Source organism: Rousettus aegyptiacus, unplaced genomic scaffold, assembly GCF_014176215.1.
Source record: "Rousettus aegyptiacus isolate mRouAeg1 unplaced genomic scaffold, mRouAeg1.p scaffold_m13_p_6, whole genome shotgun sequence".
NCBI lineage: Eukaryota > Metazoa > Chordata > Mammalia > Chiroptera > Pteropodidae > Rousettus > Rousettus aegyptiacus.
Genome location: NW_023416309.1, coordinates 3,537,558 through 3,560,423, shown reverse-complemented (window position 1 = coordinate 3,560,423; position 22,866 = coordinate 3,537,558). Strand labels below are relative to the sequence as shown.

Sequence of the window (22,866 nt, the reverse complement as noted above, 5' to 3'; positions counted from 1 at the left end):
GTGGGCATGGCAGTTACAGTTCTGAATGATCAGAGCATAAGGTGAATTTACTCATTCACCTTATTCTGTTGACTTTCTCTTTCCCTTTGCGAATTCTTTTTTCCAATTTCATGCAGTCTTAGAGGAGTGAGGCACAAGGCTGGTCAATGAGGATACCCCCATCTCTGGTAACATTGATGGGGCTCATGGATGGGTATATGACTCAGGCTGAGCCAATCAGAATGTTCCCATCCCTTGCAGTATTGACTGACTCATTAATGGGCACATGACCCCAGTTGGGCCCATCAGAGTCCTCTGAGGACCTCTCCCTTGGAGCAGAAAGGTAACTGGTCTCTTTCCCCTGCCATTTTTGCTAGCAGGAAGAATGAATGACATATGGTGGAAGACCAGCAAAAAAAATGAAGTCAAGCAGAGCCATAAAGAATTCCCACCAAAACCCAAGATCTTGCCTTTCCAGAGACCCCTTTTGTCAAAGGCCAGGGTAAACTGTATCTTTGTCCCACACAACTGAAGAAGCTCTGACCGCCATTCATCTAGGAAGCTTGTTGCTTCCTCCTACGTCAGGGATCCACCCATCACGAGAACCCCATGATGATGCCCATCCCAACATCCACAGGCTACCTCCTCTGCCGTTCTTTCCCAAGCTCAGACCAACCCTTGAAGTCAAGTTCAAAAGGCCTCCCCGTTAGGGACCCTCAAGGCCCAACAGGCCCCAGAACCATTCCTACCTAAATTTTCAACTCTGTCCTACTCCTCTGCTGCTTTATCCAACACGGCTCTCATCTTGTCCTCCTCCCTTCTCCTCTCCCCTCCATGATAAGTTCCTGGAATTCTGAGGCCAGGTCAGAGTCATCCCTGCATTCCTCACAGCACCCAGCACACAGCAGGTGCTTGGCATATGCTTGCCACACTGACATGTGATGGGGATGGGGCCATCCCAGTGAGCACCTCTGAGCATCCTGTTTCCACTCTAATTCACACAAATACCTGAGTAGCACATACTATGTTTATCCTCATGTTATGGATGCGGAAAGTGAAGCTCAGAAAGCTTAAGTAAGTTACTCAAGGTCAAAAGCTAGTAAGTGGCAGAGCTGGGGTTCAGACCCAGCTGGTCTGCCTCCAAAGTCTCTCACCTTCTCTCTCCATTGAACAGCAAGTTCTACATACCTGCTACATCCACCACCTCTCCCAGCACCCAACACAGCGCCTGGCCCAGATGAGACACCAGAGAACATCTGTGAGCCTTCCGGGAGTCCTGCCTTCCAGAAAAGCCTCTAAAAGGAGCTGTAGGGGAAGGCAGAGGAAGAGGAGAAAGCAAAAGCATAGAGCGGAAGAAGCCACCAGGCTGGAAGAGGCCGGACCGGGGCACCACAGAGCCCCATGCAGGAGGGCTGGAGCAGGCACATGCTTGCCCTCAGGGATGGATTTGGTAATTACCCAGAGCTGGCTCCAGCTGCACTAATTAACCTGCTGCTCCCAGGGGTGCAGTAGTTCCCATTGCACCCCAAGGCTGGGCCAGGCAGGTAGAACTGTGCTGCAGGACACACATCAGGGAAGTTCTCTCTTTGGGGATGAGAACCCAAAGCTGTCCCTAGGGGATGTCCACACTGAGCACCCTGATGGGCAGTGATGAGGCCAGCCACACCTAGCTGAGGAACCCATGAGAATAAAAGAGGGCAAGAGTAGAGGAGGAAGACTGGGAGTCAGCAGATGAGAGGTGACCTCATGAGGGAGGTGACCTCAGGAGGAGGGAGTGGGGAACTCTCAGATCACAGGACACTGTTCTGCACCAGGGTCTGGCAACCATCTCAGAAGTACTCAGCTGTTCATGCAGGCTGCATTGACTGGGCTCTGGCTGCATGCCGTATACTGTGCCAGACATGGGAGACCCAAAGACAGCACTCTCTGCCCTCCTACAGCTTCCATTCAGGATGGGAGTGGAAGAACAATAACAAAATCAATCATCTAGATGAATAATAGCCCCTTAGAAGCAAATTAGTTCCATGAAGAAAAACGGGGCAAGGTCACAAGTGCCAGAGAGTGGCCCAGGGAACAGGGTGAAATTCTAAACAGAGGTCAGAGAAGAGCCTGGAGAAGTAGTGACATCCTGAGCAGAAACTTGGAGAGGTAAGAGTGAGTCTCACAGTCAGTTTTAGGGAGAGCGCCCCTGCAGCAGCCAGACATATTGATCACGTGGTGGAATGGAAATCACAGCTGATGTGAACAGCCAAGCAAGAGGGAATTCAGACAACTGGCTAACGGCATGGAGATGAATCAGTGAGAAATGCACGGAAAACGAAGCACCAAACCAGCAAAATTTAGTCACTAACTTCAGGGGAAATAAAATATGGAACAAGAAAGGCAAAGATTTTAAACAACAGTGTGCCACTGATCTGACCACATCAAGAGGAGAGATGGGAATGTTCAGGGTGCAGGAGACTTTAGCTTAGAGGATCTGGGCTGGGAGGCTTCCAAAGTAGGTGTTCAGGCTAGAGAGTTCTGAGTCTAAAGTTCTTATTCTGAGAGGTTTGGACCCTGGGATGGGAATTCTTAGCATGGAATGTTATGCTGGGGTTTCTGAGCTTAGCAAGGGGGTCTAGATTTAAGGGTACTAATTCTCTAAGTTCTCATAGGCTGGGAGGAGGGTTCTGATCTTGAGCTTCTATGTTGGGATGGCTTGTAAAGAAGAGTCGCTCTGGGCCCTTCCAGTGGAGGGAGTGGTGTGGACAGGGGGTGGTGTGGACAAGGGGCAGCTAGACCTTCAGCCTTGCCCACTCTGCTCACTCCTGAATCCTTGAGAAAATTCTGCCTCTTCCCCACATCACTATCAAGAGACCCTTAGCTAATTGGGCACCAAATTCCAGAAGCAGCAACAAGAAGAGAGCAGTGGAAAAGGATGGGGTCACACTACCCTCATACTGGAGGGCATGTCTCCTGAGACCTATGTTAGAAGCACAATTCCCCATGCTGCTGTAGCCAGCATCAGAAACAGAGAGGGCGGTGAATCACAAAAGTCACACAGCACTTTAGAGTCAGTCAGGTTCTAATCCCAGTGGTGTCTTAGGCCCAGGCCAGGAGAACCAAGGAAGCTGAATCCCACCTGCTCCCAACACATACACACACACCACTCAGATCCTCAGCCAACGGCCATGAGGACCCAGGATTCTTTTCTAGAAACTCCAGCAGCTTGACTAAGGCAGCCCCATCCAGTTAAGAGGTTAGCTGACCAAGGCCAGGCCCTAGTAGACACCAAAGGGGGTCCTGAGACAGGGCCAGGCCCCTAGCACAGAGTAGGGAGGGCAGGGATGAGGGGTGCCCTGGGTCAGCCCAGCCCAACCTCCAAGAAGCCCCAGGGGGCCCACACTGCTTCACTGCTGTGTACCCTCTTCAGCATTTAGTGAGCATCAGCAGAGGGCGAGCCCGCATGCTGTAGACCTGTCCTGCAGTCCAATGTGTGGAAGCACCGACCACTGAAAAGGTCTTATTTGAGAACAGTATGTATAAATGTTTGTTTCTCTGGAAAGCATCGGCTCTTCAGGAATAAAGATCATGGCTTCCCTTGCTATGTCTCCCCAAGCTCAGGCCCAAGCCCACAGTGGGTACTCAGGAAATGAATAAATGAATGAATGAACATTCCCTTTCTAATGTCCTCACTAAAGGATCAACAGAGAAATTTATACAGTATATGAATGAATGTTTTCTCTGCTCTGTTCAAAACCAAAACTGGTAGCTCTGTACATCACTTGTGCTCTTAAAACCCTGTTCTGGAGATGAGATGCTCAGAATTCCTTTCAGGAATCTGGCCTGAGTTTTCTGCCTTTATTTGCCTTCTAACGTAAGAGAACCTCCCAATATTCATCTGAAGCCACCTCATAGCTAAATTTCTGAATTTCTATATATAAAATAAATCATTTAACAAAAAAATCTGTATCCACAGTATATGCAACAAAGGGAGATTTCAAAGCCCATTAACTCACAGAGATGGTATGTTACTGGGAGAATATGGGCTGTATAATTAAAACAATTTAAATCTGATTATAAAAAGACAGTGGGCTTTACTGTGTGCCACCATCTCACTAATGGAAAGAAAACCAATATCTTGAGGGGTTTTTTTAATTACTGTAAAATTACTGCACATACCACTACTCCATTGCTCCCTGTTACTGATAAGGTAAAATGAAATACTCCTTTCAGAGAAATATTCCCTACAGAGAACGTAGCCATCTTCAGCTCAGAGCTCTGCTCAGTGTACACAGCATCCAGGCTGAGGTCCCCAAATTGGGAAAAAAGGTTGGCCCCCATGTCAGCTGATGTGAGCAGCGGCCCTTTCTGGAGACCCCAGTATCAGAGCTACTGATGCCTGGCTTACCTGTCCCTCTCCTAAGAACTCCAGAGCCCAGTGTCTGGGGTAGGAAAACTAAGGAGTCTGGGACAGGGGATGGGCCAAATGACAGTTCATGGCCCAGCCATGGACCCCTCTTTGTGCAGCAAAAGTATGCATTTCGGTCTGAACTGGAGGAGCATGTCCACAGCCATGATGAAGGAAATCAATGGTGATACGCACCCCCTTTAGCCCACCTACTATGAGCCTGCAGAGGAAGGTGGGTGGAGTGGGTGGAGCTGCCTGTCCCCCTGAGTTTTCTCATCCCCATACATCTCTCCCCTGACAGCTTACGTCCTAGACCTAGGTACATGGCTCTGGGCCCTAATATCCCCTCTATGGTCTACAGCCTGTCCCTACCTGCTCTATGGGCTCAGTCCCCAGAGACTGAGCCACTTCTGCCAGGACCACAGAGAGGGAACTCTAAGATCCCTGCAGACCTCACCAGGCTGTCAGCACCCTCCTCTTCCACCTATGCCCAACAACCCTGGACAGCTCATAGATCCTGCCATTTCACACCTCTGAGTCTTTGCTCAAGCTGCTCCACCACCTGAAGATCCTGCCTTTGCTTTCTTCATCTGACCAGCTCCCATTCCTCACTTAAGATTTGGCGCAGGAGTCACTTCCAGAAAGCCTCCTCTCGTTGCTCCCAATCCCAGGCTAAGTTAGGCACCACATTTGTTCCCACAGCCCTGGGTTGGCTTTTTTCTCTTGTTCTTAGCTTACTTGTCTGTCCCTGACACACCCAGCTCTGTCACTATAGCATTCAAGATGGGCAGTCAGGAAGGCCAGGTCCTCACTGCTGGACACAGCCTGCCAAGGTTCTCCCAGAAAAGGGTCTTGACCAGGCTAGAAACCATCCTCTTAGCTCTGGCCCACCTCATGCCCCATAAGAAGGCTCATATTTCTTCCTCAACCCCCCACCTACTTTCTCCAGCTTAAGTTAATAATTTAAAGCAATTAAATTCAACAAACCGTAACCAATTAAATAAGGACTGGTAGCCAGCAGAGCTGCCGCAGCCTCACGTCTCTGCCTAAGCCTGTGTTTGAAGGACAGCTAGGTGGGGGCCTGATCCTAGGACCAGCCTCCAGGGGCCTAACCACCGCCCCCCAACCCCGGCAGAGATAAACTTCTCCAAGCAGCCAGCCGCCTAATGAGACTATCAGGGGACTTCTTAACAAGATTAGGCAAGGCCCAAGTTCTGCCTCACTGTGTGGAGGATTTCTATTCAATTAGTCCTTCAGAGCGGGGCAGTCACTGCCCAGGCCCCTGGAGATAAGTTAGCCCGTTTCCAGAACACCTAGTACTGCCCTGGCAGCCCAGCCTCCCAGGGTCAGCCTAGGGCCGTATCCCCACAAGACAGAAAGATAAGCAGAGCTAGCCTGGAGCATGAGACTGCCAGCCTAGGACTCCTCTCTATCCTTGGAACCTGGACAGAGCTCTGGAGTGGTCATAAATGGGTCATTTGGAAAAATGGAGCAGAGACCACTGCCCACAATAGGCGTGTAGGGATAGGAAAGACCCACCCACATGGGGGAGGCTGAATCTGAGGGTAAAGGCGTGGGTTGTGGCTACATTTAAAGTGGTGGCACGTACCCCAGGGTGCCATAGCTCAGCCACCTTACCACAGTCCCAGCAGGGTCCTCATAACACAACCCCAGTAGCCCACCTGACAGGCTTCCCCAGAGAGGGGTTCTCTAAGCAGATGATCCCTGGACCCACTGGGGTCTCAGCTCATCTGCAGGTCTGTGTCTGTGAGCTCACTGGCACATATAGGCATGCACTCTCAAGTGTGAGCAGGCCGACACACGTATGTGCCATAGGTATAGTCAGATGGCCACTTAAAAAACACTTGCTCCTGCTTGTACCTGGTGCCTGAGCTCACAGACCTCGCAGGCATTCACTAAGACACGATGGGAGACATGCAGGACAGAGCAAAGAGGAAGACCCAGTCCCAGCTAAGGGAGCACAGCAGCCATAGAAGGTCTCCTGAAAGGCATAGCAAACTGAGACTGTAAGGTGATGAGAAAACTGAGGCACGGGGACAAGGGGGTAGACACAGTCAGGGGACAGCAAGGCCCTCTCTTCTGGCACAGGGAGGGCACCACGGCATACAGCAGAAAGGAGGCTGGACATCTGGCCAGGGCTAGACATGAGGACTCAAATGATGAGCACAGACATCACCCTACAGGCCAGGAGCCCAGGGGTCTGGCCGGGCATGGGTATCAGGGAGATGCCCTAGTATGCACTCTGAGGGGTGAGCTGGTGGGAGCCTACCCACTGTGTGCAAGTGTACATTGTGTGTTCATGTACTCATATAGTGTCCCAGAGGCATGGCCCGGACAGAGCCAGCTCACAGTCCCCGTCTGGCTACACCCCACCATCTAGAAGCTCACCTGGAGCTCTCACCAGTGCTGATCAGTGGGTGCTGATATTCATCCTAGATCTGCTGTCCTCCTTTTAGTGAAGTTAACTTTCTTGGCAGGAGCTAAGTAGCCTGACACAGTTGGACCCCTAAGCCTACTCGGCAAGGGAGGGAGAAGGGGGGTTCTCCTGATGAGGTTTTGATCATTAATAACAAAACCCCTGCTCAACAGGAGGGTCTTAACTCCTGCTTCCTCAGAGGCCAATGTGGCAGGGGTGCCAGCTACATCCTTGCACCTGGGCACTGCTAACCAGCCCCTGGAGTAGCCACCAAGGGAGTGCTGGCAGAGTATATTGTATAGCATTCTTCCCCACCAAGCTCAGAGCTGCCAGGCTCTCTGGCCCTAGACCTACAGCTGCTCCTCCCTCCCTCAGCCCCTTCTCCCACCATGGCCTAGAGGACGCAATGCCCAGGACGATGTTATCCCCATTTCATATATGTGGAGACTGAGGCTCCCAAGCCCACCAGAGGACTCCAGGTGGAAGAAAAGACTGGAAGCCTAGGTTATGGATCATACCCAACACCCGGGCAGCCATCAGCCTTCACGGCCATCGGTGGCCAGCACCTGGGTCCAAGGGAGCTTCTACTTCCCATGCATAACTCCCCTCCCCACAACACCCACTCCCACCTCCATGGGTACACCTCAGTCCTACAGAGGGGGTAGACATGCTATTGGCCCTGAGCCCATGACAGAATAGCTCAAGTGAGGAAATGCATTCCTTAAATGGGGACTTCAAAACGGTGTCCCACCCCAGCCAATGAGCATGGGGAACCCCCCTACTGTGGCTGACTGTTCACAGTGGGCTTTTGACCGCCCCTACAGAAATGCCAAGGAGAGGTAGTGCCATCAGCTCCTATCTTTTCTTGCCAAGAAAAGATCTTCAAACCCAGAAGCTAACCAAGAGGGAAGGGCCAGCACAAGTGAGCTTTAGGTGGCAGGATGGGGCTGCTGTAAATGCAACAAGCCTCAAGGCCCCACATGTCATGAGACCCTGAGTAGTCCTGAGCATAAAGGCAGGACTACCACAAGCTTGCAAGGGTCTCAGAGAGTGGAGGTCCCGTGTGTCCACCTACCCTATAATTTATCCAGGGACTTTTTCTGAGCACCCACAACCAGCCACACACCACCAGGCTCTGGGAATTCAGCACTAAACAAGACAGACGCTTTCCAGTCCTCATAGACCTGACATTCTTCAGAAATAAATTAATAATAATTGCAGATAGGGAAGCACACAAAAGAGGAAAGAAGGGTTTAATAGAGAATAAGAGTGGCCCTAATGAGAACCAAGGAGAATCTCTTCAAGGAGGTGAGATCTGGGGCATAGGTGAAGGCTGAGAAGTAGCCTGTCATGCAAAAAGCTTTCCAAATGGAAGGAAGAGCATGTGCAAAGGACCTGGAACAGGAACATGCTTCACCTGTTGGAGAGACAGGAAGAAAGCCAATGTGGCTGAAGCAGAGAAGTCAAGAGACAAGGTGAGGTCAGCCCTTTTGGGGGCACTTGAAGGCTTGCAGGCTCTGGCAAGGCTTCTGGATTTTATTCCTAGCACAGAAGGGAGCCACTGAAAGGTTCCAGCAGGAGAGGAAGGTGATTTTGGAAATAATTGTGGCTGTTGTGTGACCTGGAGGAGAAGATAGTGGCAGGGAACAGTGAGCAAGTGACCACAGGGGTCCAGACTGAGGCTGGGGAGATGGCAATTGAGATGGAAAGAACCAAACAAAGGCCAAGGACAAAGGTGGGGGTCACATGAATTCTAGGAGGCTGGTAAGTAACAAGGAGAATGCTGGCTCGGCTACCAATCCTTCAAGTTTCTAAGCAATCCCTACTTAGTTTTGCTTCCTGAATAATATCCCAGTGCTGCCCAGGGTTGCCCTGAGAAGCTGCACATTCAACCCTGGGCACAAGGTATTGAAAGGCATCTCTGCTTTTTAACAGGCCATCATCAGGAGCTTATAAAAGAACAAACATTGCCAAGCCCACCGCATTCCTGGCCTGTATGAGCTTCCCGGGCTGGTTCCCAGCGCCACCCAAGTGACCAACTGTCCATGAAGCTTCTACAATGAAGAGAGGATGAACTAAAAACACTCAGGCCCCCAGCCAACTCTGCCTCGCTGTGATTCTGTGAAACCTGTACCTAAGAGAGTGTGCATGGGTAGAAACAGTACACATGACTGAGTCAAGTGCAGTAATGCAGTCAGCTAGTGGAATGTCAGTGATTCTGTCTGATGTGACCCTGACTCCTATGGGTGCTGCTCAGTAATCCAGTGTCAAGGTACAGAGCAGACTGGGGAGTGAGATCAGAAGCTGGGCAGTGGGATTGGGCTGGGCCCAGACTATGGAGCATTTCTGAAGCCAATGAAGGCAGCACATGTCCCTGTGAGCAGGCTCGGGCTGGGTAAGCACAAGTAAGATTCACAAAGCTCTGAGCAAACTGGACTTTAATGCAGTCCATGTGAAGTTGAACACCAGAGTCAGCACAAGCTCCAGATGCAGCTTCCGACGCATTCTTGGGTTGAGGACCAGAGGCTCACCCAGAGCCACGGCAGGAGGCAGTGCTGACAGCCAGCACTCACTCGGGCTTCATTAATGTCAGCAGACCATCCAGAGAAGCAGGGACCATCCCTCTCCCTCTGTACTGGCCAGATGACATCATAAAGACAACAACTATGATTCCTGTTTACTGAGCACCTCCTGGGTGCCCGGCACCAGCTAAGTTCTCTCCATGGTCATCATTATCTCATTTGGTCCATAAGACAACCTGTAAGGGAGGTGCCACTGTCCCTATTTTACAGCAGGAAAGCTGAGGTCAGCAAGTTAAGGCCCTCACTGAGGCACATCAGTGTTGCTGTGTGTTAAGAAGGGAAGGACAAATGGAAGTATCCAAAAAAGAATCGAGTGAGAAACCATTAGACTCTAGGATGTGCGGCCTGAAAAATTCTTTGAGAGGCACAGTAGCTGTCTTTAAATATTTAAAGGGCTGTAGGTAGAGAAAGCCTAGCTCAGTGTAAAGTTAGGTTGGAGATGAAAATCTTCGATCCTCAGAGGTGCAGTGATCTCATTTGACTAGTTGGGACTCTGAGGTCCTGGGAGGGATAGGGCTGGCCCAACTTCCTCAGATGAGTCCACCCACGCCAAGTCTAGCCCCAGGCCAGGGTTTGCCCACAGCTGTTCCCTGTCTTAGCTAATGTCGTCATAACGAAATATCATAGACTAGGTAGTTTCAACAACACACATTTATTTCTCACAGTCTGGACACTGGAAAGTCTAAGATCGAGGTACTGGCTGATTAAGTTCCTGGTAAGATCTCTCTTCCTGGCTCGTAGACATCCACCTTCTCACTGTACACTCACTTGGTAGAGAGAAAGCAGCTCTCTGGTCTCTTATAACTAATCCTATCATGAGCACCCCACCCTCAAGCCTTCATCAAAACCTAATCACTTCCCAAAGGCCCCACTTCCAAACACCATCACATTGGGGATTGGGGCTTTAACATAAGAATTTAGGAGGGGGCACAACCATTCAGTCCATATTACCTCTACGCCTTCGGTGGGCCTGGCCTTGGCTTTCAGGGCCCTCCTACTGCTCTAGACACCAGGACCCTGCGGTATCTGCTGACTCACATAATTGGGACCCCAAGAGGCCCACTCCCTGGGGTAAGCAACCAGGCTGGCCCCAACCCTCACTCCACTGACAAGATGCCAAGGTCAAAGAGGATGCCAGCAATGAGGAAGGGGACGAGCTACAGCCCACAGCCTCCTCCCGATGTTGGCCAAGTTGAGCAGCTAGCATCACAATGACTATCTCATTGTGATTTCTGAGGGGTCCAGGGTCAAAACCACAATCTAAGTCCAGGGATGTCCCCCAGGAGTGAAAAGGAAATGATAATTTTTGAGTGCGCCATGAACTTCCCTCTCTTAGAGCTGAGGATACAGCAGGGCACAAACGAGACTGGGTCCTTCCCTTCCTGTAGCCCAATCTCCAGGAGATATCACCAAACACGGGGCAATGGGAAACATATGACAGGGCAGCCTCCTCCGGGTACTAGGGACTCCCTGGAAAGGCCACATCTGAACTAAGACCTGAAGAAAGTTCATGAGAGGGGCAAAGATGGAGGGGACTAGGTGGGCTCCAAGCAGCAGTTAGAACTGCTGAATCAAAAGGGAAAAAAAAAAAAAGAACTGCTGAATCTTTCAGCTAAATGTGCCTAGGTGGCATAGGTATCTGCAACACATGCATGTGTGCACACACACACACATACTTAAGTACACATACACACACATACTTGCACACACACACACATGCATGCATACACAAAGTGTGGGATCTCTGCCTGGATTCCACGGAACACCAAGGACCTGACCCAGCCTCCCAGACAGTTCTTCCTCCTCAGCACTGCCCACCATACCACTCTTCCCCAGAGGCATAGCCACCCTGTCTACTGTCCCTGGAGGAACACTAAGAACACCCTGTGTAGCTCTGGCTCAGTACTGTGGACTTTACAGTGTCATATCTCAGCCTTTATCAGGTACAAGGGAGACGCCAGCCTTGAGCTGAGGTACCAGCTTAGGACTTAATGACAAGGAGACACCCTCAGAGCTGTATCCCAGGCTGGCAGCCTGCAGGAATTGGCTGGCCCACCAGGTTGTTTGGACTATTTAGAGCTCTGGGTAGGGACAAATAAAGGCAGGTGCCCTGGGAGCCACCTAGGGCTGAGGAGAAGTATTTGATGTCTGCAGCCATGATCGGGAAGGCAACAAGAATGGAACCAGGTCAGAGCCATCTCAGCACCTGGTGCCAGCCCCTATGATGAACACAGCACCACTGAGACAAAGCATGGGGAGCACAGACCAGGGCCCAGAGTGTGGCCCCTCCTTCCCTCTGCCTCTGGGTGCTCAGACAAAAAGACAGAAGAAAAACCCCTCCCCAGTCTAGGAGCAAAACCAAGGCAAGATCTCTAGGCTCCACCCTTGCACAGAGCAGAAGAGCTGCATGAGAAGGGAAGAGCAGAACCAGCCGGCCAGGCCAGGCTGAAACAGAGTTGGCAGGGGTTCAGGCCACTCCAAGGCTGGCACATAGACGAGATGAGCCAAAAGCTACAGCCAAGGGTTGGGTATAATGGTGTTCAGCCAGTGAGGCCCACGTCTCTGCCCTGACCTGAAAGTTGGTATCACCAAAGGGTGTCATGTACCCTCGGCAGAGGCCCAGCAGGACAAAACAAATGGTAGCCAGGACACGTGGAGGACAAATACCTACCACCCACACCCTTAACCCCAGCGCAAGGCTGAGCACACCTCTTCCGAGTATCCCAACGGACTGCTGCTGGCTGACAGCCTTCTTCCTGTCAGGTATACATCACCTCTCTAGATCCATCACCATAACCTTGAGGTAGACCCACTTCACAGATGCTGAAACTGAGGTTTGAAGGAGAAGGCAAGTGACCTTTAAGACTATACAGCTTAACAGCCACAGAGCTGGGATTTGAACTCAGACCTGGCTGACCCGTTTCCAACAAACAGAGCAAGTTATGCTTGCCCTGTGGCAAGTTCCCTGGGGGCAGGGCCAGGCTGCCCAGATTCTGGGCACTCTGTCCATCCACAACAGTGAATTTGCAGAAAGACTGCAATATTGCATGGTGACAGTCCACAGGCTCTCAGAGCTCTAGCCCATACAGAGGGCTCCGGGCAGCCTCCATAGGAGCCATGTTGTCAGTGCTAACTTCCTTTTCTGCTCCCCTAGGACACCCAGAAAGGCTGGGACTCAACTCCCAGCTGTCCTAAATAGTACAGGGGCTCAGAAAGCCTGCCCAGCCCTAGGTCAGGAAGTATAGGAAACCAAGAGCCCTGTGGGACCACCCAGGCTAGTAATGTGACAACCATCCCATTGGCCCTTAGCTAGGCATTTTAGTGCATTTCCTCAACTGATCCTCACAGCTATCCTCTGTGTTGTCATTCTCATCTTCCGAGGAAGCCAAGGTAACCTGTCCAGAGTCAGAGAACAGAGCAGGGATGGGAATGCCCACCTGTGAGTGAGAGCAACATGTCTCCTTCTGCTCCAACTCCTGAGCACCACATCTGTCCTTGTGCTTAGGTGTGGGAGGCCCAGGCTGAGCACCGGCAGGGGCCAGGCCCAAGGCAGGCAGAGATGGAGCTGCAGCACCTGGCTGCCTCTGCCTGGGTCTGGTGAAGGACTGATGTGAGGAAAGCAAACCAGGGAGACTGGGCCAGCCAGAGCCAAATGTCCTGGATCTGGCCAGAAGAGAAAGTGCAGCCTGGGCCCCCCTGCTGGCAGCTACTGATTATTTATAGGCTGAGAGGAAAGTCTTCAAGAACCCAACTGACAGCATACTGGACACAAACCCAGTGCCTTCCTAGGCCTCATGCCTGTCAGAAAGGCCAGACCCCAAGAGAAAGGGGCTGTTGTAAACTAGCCCATGGCAGAGCGGTGAGTCTCTGCCTAGCCCAATGCTGTAACAAGAGAGCCCCTGCTGACTAGGAAGGCAGAAGTGAGAAGGGAACTGGGGAAGTGGGGACAAGGAAAGTCTGTAGGGGGAACAGGGCTACAGGGAGCCCTGATGATGCCACAGAAAGTGCAGACTGGCCGAAGTCCAGCTGCAGAGGCTCACTGGTGCTGGCCCCAAAAACGGCCGAGCCTGAATGCCAGTCTTCACCTCATTATTTAGGAAGCATTTAGCTCAAGTCTTCTGAGAGCTGGGCCTATCCAGGCCCTAGTTTACAGAGGGCAAAATTGGCAGACATAGAGAAAACTACAGGTGAGAGCCTGGCTGCACTAGGGACCTGGGCATTCTGACTTCCCACCACTCCAAAGAGCTACGCAGAGCTTTCTGCAGCAGAAACACAAGCAAATAAGTGGGCAAAGGGGAGTAGATGGGAATCATGGGTCTGACTCAACCAGGATCCAATACCTAAAACTTTGACTGTTTCTTTTGTTGTTGCTGTTGTTTTAGTGAGCCACCAAGGAAGTGGGGAGAGGGCTGTTTTGACATGAATAGGGCAATATTTGTGTTATTCATCAAAAATTTCCATTTTCCCCCATTCCTGGAACATCATACGACTGTGCTTCCTGGATCCCTTATGCTTGGCTAGGACCACATAACTAGTTTCAGCCAACGAGTTTTAAGCAGAAGTGGCATAGACATGTGTCCCCCAGAGCTCTCTTCCTCTGACACAGCAGTTGGCACACACATATGCATGCACACACATGTGCATACACACGTATCCCCCCCAGAGTTCTTTTCCCTCTGACACAGCAACTGGCAATATTCAAGCTGACTGACCATAATAAGCCAAGCTCTAAGCTGACTAGTCATAGAAATTTAGCATGGGCAAGAGATAAATTTTTGTTATGTTAAGCCGCTAAGATTTGGGGATTGTCTGTTACTACAACATAACTTAGTCTATCCTGACTGAATTAAAGGGAACCACAGAACAAAACCGAAGTATAGAGGCAACTTCCCTGAGTAGCCAAGTCTAAAAACATTCACATCCAAGGATCGCACTGGGTTATAAATGGTTTAGGAACAAGCAGTACAAAGCAAATGTTCCAGGTTTTTAGGTGATAGCATTTTCAGGGTAGTGAAAAGGCCAAGTAAAGAGGGAAGTAGCTGCTGAAGGGAACAAAAATAGGGACTTCGACGTGGCATCTACAAGAATTTGGAAAGTCTGTCTGACTTTATAAGATGTAGCTCTGAGTGCCAAGGGACAGCCTTAGCTGTCCTCCAAGAAGAACCTAGAGAAATGGCCCCAACAAGAAGGTTGTTAAAGTTCCCATGTCACCAGGAACAGGAACTGCAGCAGTTCAGGGACAGCCTGAGAACACATTTCTCACTAGACCCATGGCCTCCTACCCACACACCTGGCATGAGATGTCCATCTGTTCACTCCCACTTAAGTCCAACCTCCTAATCTAGCAGCAAGACTATGGCAATAGGGATACTAAAAGGGAGCCTCTAGAACCCAAAATATGAGGACATTGGTGGGGCAGGAGTACAGTCTATAAAGTGAGAGAGTATGTCCACATGTGTGCATGCATGTGTATGCACACACGGGAGGAACCCTAGAATAAAGGGGAACTCTGAAGCCCTTCAAAAGCAGATTATTCTAAGAACTTCTTTAGGCACAAGCATCATCCAGGCCCAGGGAAAGACATCAGTGTGTTGCTGGAGAGCACAAGTAAGTCTGCATAGGTCCACAGGCTTACAGTGTGCCATCTCCAGAGCAAGCCTGGTAGACATGGCTATAGGTCCCAAGTGACTAGCAGGCCTGGCTAAGGTAAGAGGACGCCACCTAGGAAGTAAGAGTGTAGTCAACCATGCAAAAGAGAGGGAAGGATGGACAGCATGCACTGGCTATGATGGGCACTGACAGATGTGCCAACATGAAAGCAGAACAATGGCCCACAATAATCATCCACATCCTAACCCCTGGAACTGTCAATATAAATAGGCTACATGGCAAAGGAGAATTAAGGTTGTAGCTTTAATTAAGGTTGCTAACCAGTTAACTTTAAATAGGGACATTATCCTGGATTATTCAGGTGGGCCCAATGAAATCACAAGGGTCCTAGGAAGAGGTAGACAAAGAGTCAGAGGTCAAGAGGGAACTGTGATGACAGAAGTGAGGTAAGAGTAATAGGCTGTGAGAAAGGCCCCACCTACCATTGCTCATTTGAAGACAGAGGAAGGAGCTGAGGAAGCCAGGCAGCCTCTGGAACCTGAAAAGACAAGGAAATGGATCCTCTCCTAGAGCCTCCAAAAAGAATCAGCTCTGCTGACTTGATTTTAGTCGTGAGACCCATGCCCTTGTCCTTCTGACCTGCAGAACTATAAAATAATAAATTTCCATTTTTAATCAAGTAAATTTGTAGCAAAATTTGTTTCAATGCCAAGAGAAAACTCGTAGAGCCAAGTGAATAGGAATGATGGCAGTGGCCTAAAGGTATCTTTAATGACACTAACATCACACTCAGGGAGATGCTGACGCTATCTCCTGGGCAGGGACCACTGATATGTTAGATAAAAAAGTGGGATACACAACTAGATAGAATGAGAGCTCTCAGCATTTACAAAATACAGTGGAGGGGGAGGAGGGAAGACTAAAAGGAAATAATGGAGGTAGACCTCAGAATGATTTGGTCCTGTCTCGATGCTTTCCTGTACCTTCCACATTTTATATAATGAGTATGCACTGCTCTTTCTCTTTTTACATTTTTTAATTAATTCATGCTCATTGTAGCAATGCATTTCTTTTATAATCAGGGGGAGAAAGCTAAGTAAAAAGCTGAAAATGGAAAGGTCAGTGAGGGCCTGCTCTCAAGGAATTCACTAGCTTAAGAAATGAAACAGAGAAGGAATTAGTTTACTCAACACCTACCACAGGCCTTCTACAGACAATTTATACATGTCTCCTTCATTTAATCCTCACAATAATCCCATGAGGCAGGTACTATGGTCCCTTTTAACAGATATGGCAACAAAAGCTCAGAGCAGGGCTGGGAATCTCCTAGGGTCACACTGCAAGTGAGGCAAGCAGAATATGAAAATGGTTCCTAAGGCTCCAGCAACCAAGCTCTTGGTGCTGTCTCTTGGTCCAAAATGGGGGCAGAACCAGTTCTAACCCAAATTCACGGAAGGTCACTGAGAACTTCTCTAGTCCATGATGGACACTGAACCCCAATCCACCTATTCCCTTCATCCTTGGCCTCTTCCCTACAAAAAGTCTTTTCCTTTCCCTCCCAAACTGTATCTACCAACCATGTCCTGCTGCAATGAATATCCAGGCCCAAGAGAGAGATAAGCTATCCATCAAGGAAGCCAAGCCACAGATGGACAGCACCCCACAGAGCACAAAAGGAAGGACACCCAGCAAGCTGAAGCCTGCATAGCAGAGCCCCAGGCTAGGGAGCAGAAACCTCTGAGCACTGCTCTGCACTCCCCGAGGCCCTGGAGGGGCTGACTCCTCCCCTCTCTCGTAGACATGCAAGGGCTGCGCAAGGCCATGGTACAACACTGTGGATTTCCGCTCATATAGCTCTTAAGTTGAAAGCACATGCCAGCTTTAACCAGTACACACAATCTCTGGGCAGCAAGTAGCTCAACAACACCTGGTCAATACCTGGACAACTGTCAGCCATTAGAATCCAACTGCCTAGTCTGGAAGTACACACACACTCACCCTCACATCCTGATGAGACTATGTCAGATCTGCCATCCTTGGAGCCTGAGACATTTTTCCAGTTATACAAATAGAGAAACTAAGGCCCAGAAAAGCAAGTTCTCTTACAGAAAAAGTCCCTGAGTGGAACCCTGCATCTCCAGGACAAAGCTGCTTTGGGGCTTGAAAGTGGAATGGCCCACAGCTATTTTTGTTTGACTTATACTATGTTTATAAATTGATTAGTCAGAAATAGTTAAAAATCAAATCTTACATTGAAGTCCAGATTTGGGACTCCTCCTTTAAAAAAAAAAATAGCACATGTACAACAATAAGACAAATGGCAAACTCTACTAAAGCTGTGGAACACAGGCAGGGTCCCAACACACTATGAGCTCCTGGGTGCTGGAAATATGTGCTTCTCTACTGTGTCTTCAACTCCCAGCACAAAGAATGTATGCCCACAGAAACAAATTTGGTGGGGCAGTATCCAGAGAGCAGGAAGTGAATCAAAATTGTGGCGCATAACTGGAAAAGCTTGGGTTAGCCCAGATCTGCACCCTAATTAGGGTCTTGCCTAATAAGCCCACCCTCCCCTGTCTGGAGCCAGCCTTCATGAGGGCACACAAAAGAAGTCCAGAGTGGGGAATATGGGGGCAGGGACTGCTGGTGAGACATGACCAGACACCAAGAAGGGCAAGAATTTCCCCTCCTGGACCTAAGTGGACATCTGTCAGGGCTAGAAGTAGCAGTCCCCACAATAGGCAACACCAGCCTCACCCCACTCACTACCACCCCAAAACACTCAGAACTCTAGGTTTATATAACCACTTCAGGACATACTTGGACCTGCAGGCCCCATAGCAGGGCCTTCTCCCTCCCTTGCTGCACCCAAGAATAGAATACTCCCAAAAAACCGCATTCCAAGACAAAGTTCTCCGTAGCACCAGCACCGACCTTGTGGACCCAGACCAGAGCCTTCACTGAGTCACCCTTTCCTTGCACATACCCAAGAAACCTACAGCCAGCCTATAACAGGTGGCAGCAGGAAGATTCTAGTCCCAGCGGGTTGGGAGAGGGGGACCTGGCCTGGAGCCCTCACCCAGCCCACCTCCTCCCTACACCCATTGTCCTGCCGGTTCCTCCTGGGAGGAATCCCCACATTCCATATTGCCAGCTGTGCCTTCTACTCTCAGCACTGGGAGAGAGAGCTCAGAGTCTAGCCCATAGCCATGAGGAGGAAGGCAGAGGAAAGGAAAAGTGACCCGGGCTGGGCAGATATCAAGAACTGAGAGATCCTTAGGTCCTGACCAGGAAGTAGGCAGAATAAGGGAAGAATCAGCCAGGTGGGAAAGGAGGGAATGAGAGAGCAGGGAGAAAGCAGAGGAGGCCGCTGACGCGAATGTCCCTACCCTAACACACACACACACACACACACACACACACACACACACACACACACACCTAGCTTCTCCCTTCCCGGCCCCCACTCCAGCGCACCTGTTGCCCCCACGGGTGGCGGCCGGACCTGAGGCAGAGGCTGTGGACCAGAGTGGCCCAGGCGCAGGCTAGGATTTCTCTGGAACCAGGCCTGGCCCAACTCCACTCTTTTCCTGGTCAAACAGCGCCCACCTCCGGCCCAGGTGCCTGCACCCGCCGCGGGTACAGCTAGAGAAACCGGCTCCTCCAAACCCGGAGGAGTAGCGCGGCGGAGAAACGCGGGGCCAAGGTACTGCGGGGGATCAGGGTGCGAAATGCAGCGCGTACCAACCAGGTTGTGCCCCGGTGAGCGGAGGACAGCAGGAAAGGCTTCAGCGCCAGGCGCGCCTCGGTTAGCAGCATCCGAAGACACCGGCCCACAGAGATCAGGGGAGGCGCACCTACACAGCTACCATGCCCGCAGACACGCCCATCCACAAACACTCGAGAAACAAAGATGGCCCAGAGCCACACACGCCTATACGGTCAGCGCCGGACTCATACACGCGCCACCAAGCTGGAAAGGAGCCGCATGACCCCGCGACACGCCCCGTCAGGAGCTCGGCTTGCAAGCTCTCTGTCCTGGCCCCGCAAGCGCAGAGCACTCCACCGCGCCGCAGCTTTGGTAAGTGGCGGAGAGCGCACGCCTGATGCGCAGCAACTCGGCTCCCAGGCGCACAAAGGGCTCTGCTCTGCCAAGCTGGTCGTAACACCGCTGCGTAACCCCAAGCCTGTAACCCACTGCTGCGCTGCCTGGATGCCGTGACCACTCACCTTCCTGCACGGCCTGAAACGGGTTGTTGGCCTCGATGACCTTGATGGAGTAGGTGATCTTCTCGCTCTGCAAGATATCATCATTGAGGCTCAGGTCAGAAACAGCCAGTTGGAAGACCCTGTCGTCCTTGGCCGCGTTCTCCTCAAAGATGGCACCTGGAGGAGAGGAAGGGTCAAGACCCGGCCTAAAGAGAAGCTCTTCTTTCCCACCCTGCCCCTACCCCCACTTTGGTCATGGTGTTGTCAAGACCTCTGGTTGCCAGGTGGTAGAAGTTCTAGACTGGCCTTTCAGGATAGTTTAAGTCTCTCCTCAGTCAACCAGTACAGGAATATGGCCCACACATCCAGTGCACATGTGCACGCAGTTGACATGAGTTACATATGCACATCGCATATGCTGCCACCAGGTCACACATGTGTCTCCCAACCAACACAACCAATGCACCTCATGACCCCACCATGCCCCAAACTATGGACTGAGCTAAGCTGGAGTAGCCTCAGGCAACACCCAAATGCCCCGACATGGTTCCATAAGTCCCATCCCAAGAGCCAGAAAGTTCTCCCACAGGGCAGTGTCCCCTGCCCAAATCCCAAAAGGTAAGGACTTTCTTCTGCCTTGCACATCCCCCTTTGAGTAGAGCTAAGCAAGCAGGTCAAGGGTGGCTTCCCTACCACAGAGAGCTTCTTTACTCAGGGGTCTTGGATAACCACCATCTCAGTCCCAGCCTGGCACCCACAGGCAAAACCGCCTAGCCTGATGCCCTAGACTCCACCTTCTGCTCTCCACTCCCTGACTTATTCTTCCTTCGTTTATTTTAGGGGGTGGGGATGGCCGAGGGAGACCGTCCCCTAGATCTCTTGCTTTCTGACCCAGCAGGGCTTAGGAGCCAGATACAGCTGCTCTTGAAAGGGCCTTCTAGAGCCTTCAACAGCTCCTCCAGGGAGGCCTTCGGCTGGTCTGTTTCCACGCTTAGCACTGCGTTGGTCCACTCTGAGCTTCCGACTCACCATATCCCTGCCCAGCAACCTGGACAACTCCGAAGTTGAACCCACCTCGCCAGGCCCCGAGGATCCCCAAGGCTGGGCCGGATGATACCCGGAGCTGGTGACTGGGAGGGAGGAGGGAGGCCCCAGTTCCACGTTATACCCAGAGCTGCAATGCTGACCGTGTGACTGGAGTCCCCACCACCCACCCCCACCCCCAAGCAGGTTTTGACCCCCCACCCTCTGCAGGGGCGGAGGGTGGTGCAGCTCACCAACCTGAAGCCTACCTCCTCCCCACCCCACCCACCACTTCCTACCTCTCAGATCCCATCATCCCTGCCTCCTTACACCCAACCTCCAGTTTGTGTGTTCACTGGTCTTCCCCAACTTCCGGAAAGGAGACTGCAGAGCGGCTCCCCAAATCGACCGTTGTCAGCCCCCAACCCAACCCAACTTCCTGGGATTCCTCTCATGCTGCTATCAACTCCAACATACTACCCCTTCGCGGGCGCCCTTCATCTCTCTATCTCGACTCCTCTCCTGGTTCTCTCCCTCCATCCATCTCTTCCCGCTCAGCGCACACTCGCTCAGCGCGCGCGCGCGCGCACGCACGCGCGCGCACACACACACACACACACACACACACACACACAGAACCACCCCCCACCCCGCCCACGCTTTTCTTTCCTCGGCTCCCACCACCCGGACAGTCTGTCGGCCCCCAAGACAGGCACCACAGGAAACTCTGGGACTGTCCAGGACCGGACTGCAGTTGCTATCACCAGATACGCATCCACACATACAGCAAAAGATACACAGACACACACCGGGGAGACAAGGAGACACTGTGTCCACTCTAACAGGCTGACTGTCGTGCACTCACCAGCACAGGCTCCAATGGCCCCCACACACCTCAATGCCCTCTTGCAGTGACACCAACACGGTGCCAGGCGCACGCACAGAGACAAACGCTGACAACACTCACCCACCCACGTTCACACACGGTTCTGGTTGGGCCTCTTTTGATTCTGCCCTGCCAACTTGGCGAGACCCCGGGCCGTGTCCGCCCCTTGCTCCCCGCTGCTATGAGCTGCGCCGAAGGGTTGGCCCGACCCCGCCGACGGCCCTCCTGGGGCGCGGATCTGAACGCGCGTCCGACCCTGGGTGCCCCGCAGCCGCGGCCCTAAGTGTGGGCAGAGGCCGCGGGGCCCCGCGCCCGGATTGGAACACCGGGGAGTGGCGAGGAGCTCGCAGGAGCGCGGCGCGGCCGGTGCACAGCTCCTCCGCCCGCCGGCACGGCGCGGCCCTCGGGGGTAGCACCGCCCGCCGAGCCCCTCGGACCCGGGAACCGCCAAGTTTGGATACCGCGTACCCACTGCGCTGCTGAGGCCCCCGCCCAGCCTCGGTCCGGCCGCCCGCCGCGCTCACCAATGTGGATGATGGAGTCGGCCCGCACCGACACGCACTGGCATATCCAGGGGAGAAGCCACAGCGTCAGCGCTTCCATGTCCCCCGGGCGCGCGGCTCATCCGCCCGGGCCCGGGGCGAGGCCGAGGGCAGCACGGAGCCGGGAGGCGCCCGTCCGGGTGCAGTCCCGGGCTGCTCCCCGGGAGAGCTGAGCCCGCCCGTGCGTCTTCCCCCGCGCGCCCGCCCCTGCGCCCGGCGCCCGCCCCAGCCCAGCCCAGCCCAGCGCGGTCGGGCTCCCGCTCCGACTCCGGTGGCGGCTGCGGCGGCGCTGGCAGCCCGAGCCCGGGCCGGCGCGGCGGGGGCGGCGCGCGGCAGCGGCGTTTCCCGCTGCTGGAACGGCTTCGGAGGGACTGGAGGCGGTGGCGGCGGCGGCCGGGCCGGCGCGGCGGCTCCGGGCTCACTGTGTGTCTGAGCCCAGGCTAGGAGCGAACTGCGGAGGACGCCCCCTCCCCTCCCCCTCCCCCTCGGCTCTGCTCCCCCGCCCCTCCCTACCCGCCTCCCGCCCCTCCGCCCTCTTCTCAACCACGTGACTGCGGAGCCTCAGCCTTGCCGCGCGGCGCTCGCCTGCTCGCAGCTCGGAAAGGGCGCCGGGTGCTCGGCGCTCCCGGCCCAGGGGACGCTCGGAGGCCGGCACCACAGCGAGGACCCGCCGGGGCTGCGGCGCACAGAGACTTAGCGGCCTGGGCCTCGCGTCCCCCATTCGCCAGGGGCGGGAGGATGGAGAAGGGTTGGCTACCGACTGCCCTCGAGGGTTCCGGAGCTCCCTGGCGCCCGCCGACCTCAGCCACCGAGCGTCTACACGGTATCCCCCGCCTTGGGCAGAGAGCCCTCGCGGAGCCGGACCAGGGTTAGCCTAGAGAGAGACGCGGCAGGGCGCTGAGCCGAGGACCGGAATGCAAAGGGAGTCAACGGGGACCGGCGCGGCGGAGCGTCACGGAGCCGAGCGGGGACTGTGGGCTCGAACCCTATCTAGCTGCGCGGACTTGGGCAGGCACCCATCCCCCACATCGCAGGCCCCGCGCTCAGCCAGGAGTTCGGCAGAAGGCCTGGACTCTGAAGCCCAATTCATGGCCGGAAACCGGCGCAGCCGTGACCGCGGCGCCTGGACGTGAGGAGCCTTCCAAGCGGCCGGCGTGTTCAGACTCCGGCTCTGCACCGGGCCTTCTGCACTAGCGAGCCGGGACGGA

General features: G+C 53.0%; 1 protein-coding gene across 1 annotated transcript in view; it reads right to left on the bottom strand.

Moving 5' to 3' along the window:
• GRID1 (glutamate ionotropic receptor delta type subunit 1) overlaps positions 1-22,111 on the bottom strand; it is a 661,749-nt gene extending 639,638 nt beyond the window's left edge. Inside the window, exons 1-2 of the mRNA XM_036223755.1 lie at positions 21,641-22,111; positions 19,229-19,384 (exon numbers count right to left, since the gene is read on the bottom strand). Coding sequence (XP_036079648.1) covers positions 19,229-19,384; positions 21,641-21,719 — 235 coding nt within the window. The 5' untranslated portion in view covers positions 21,720-22,111. The remainder of the gene's footprint in view (positions 1-19,228; positions 19,385-21,640) is intronic.
• Positions 22,112-22,866: the final 755 nt, after the last annotated feature.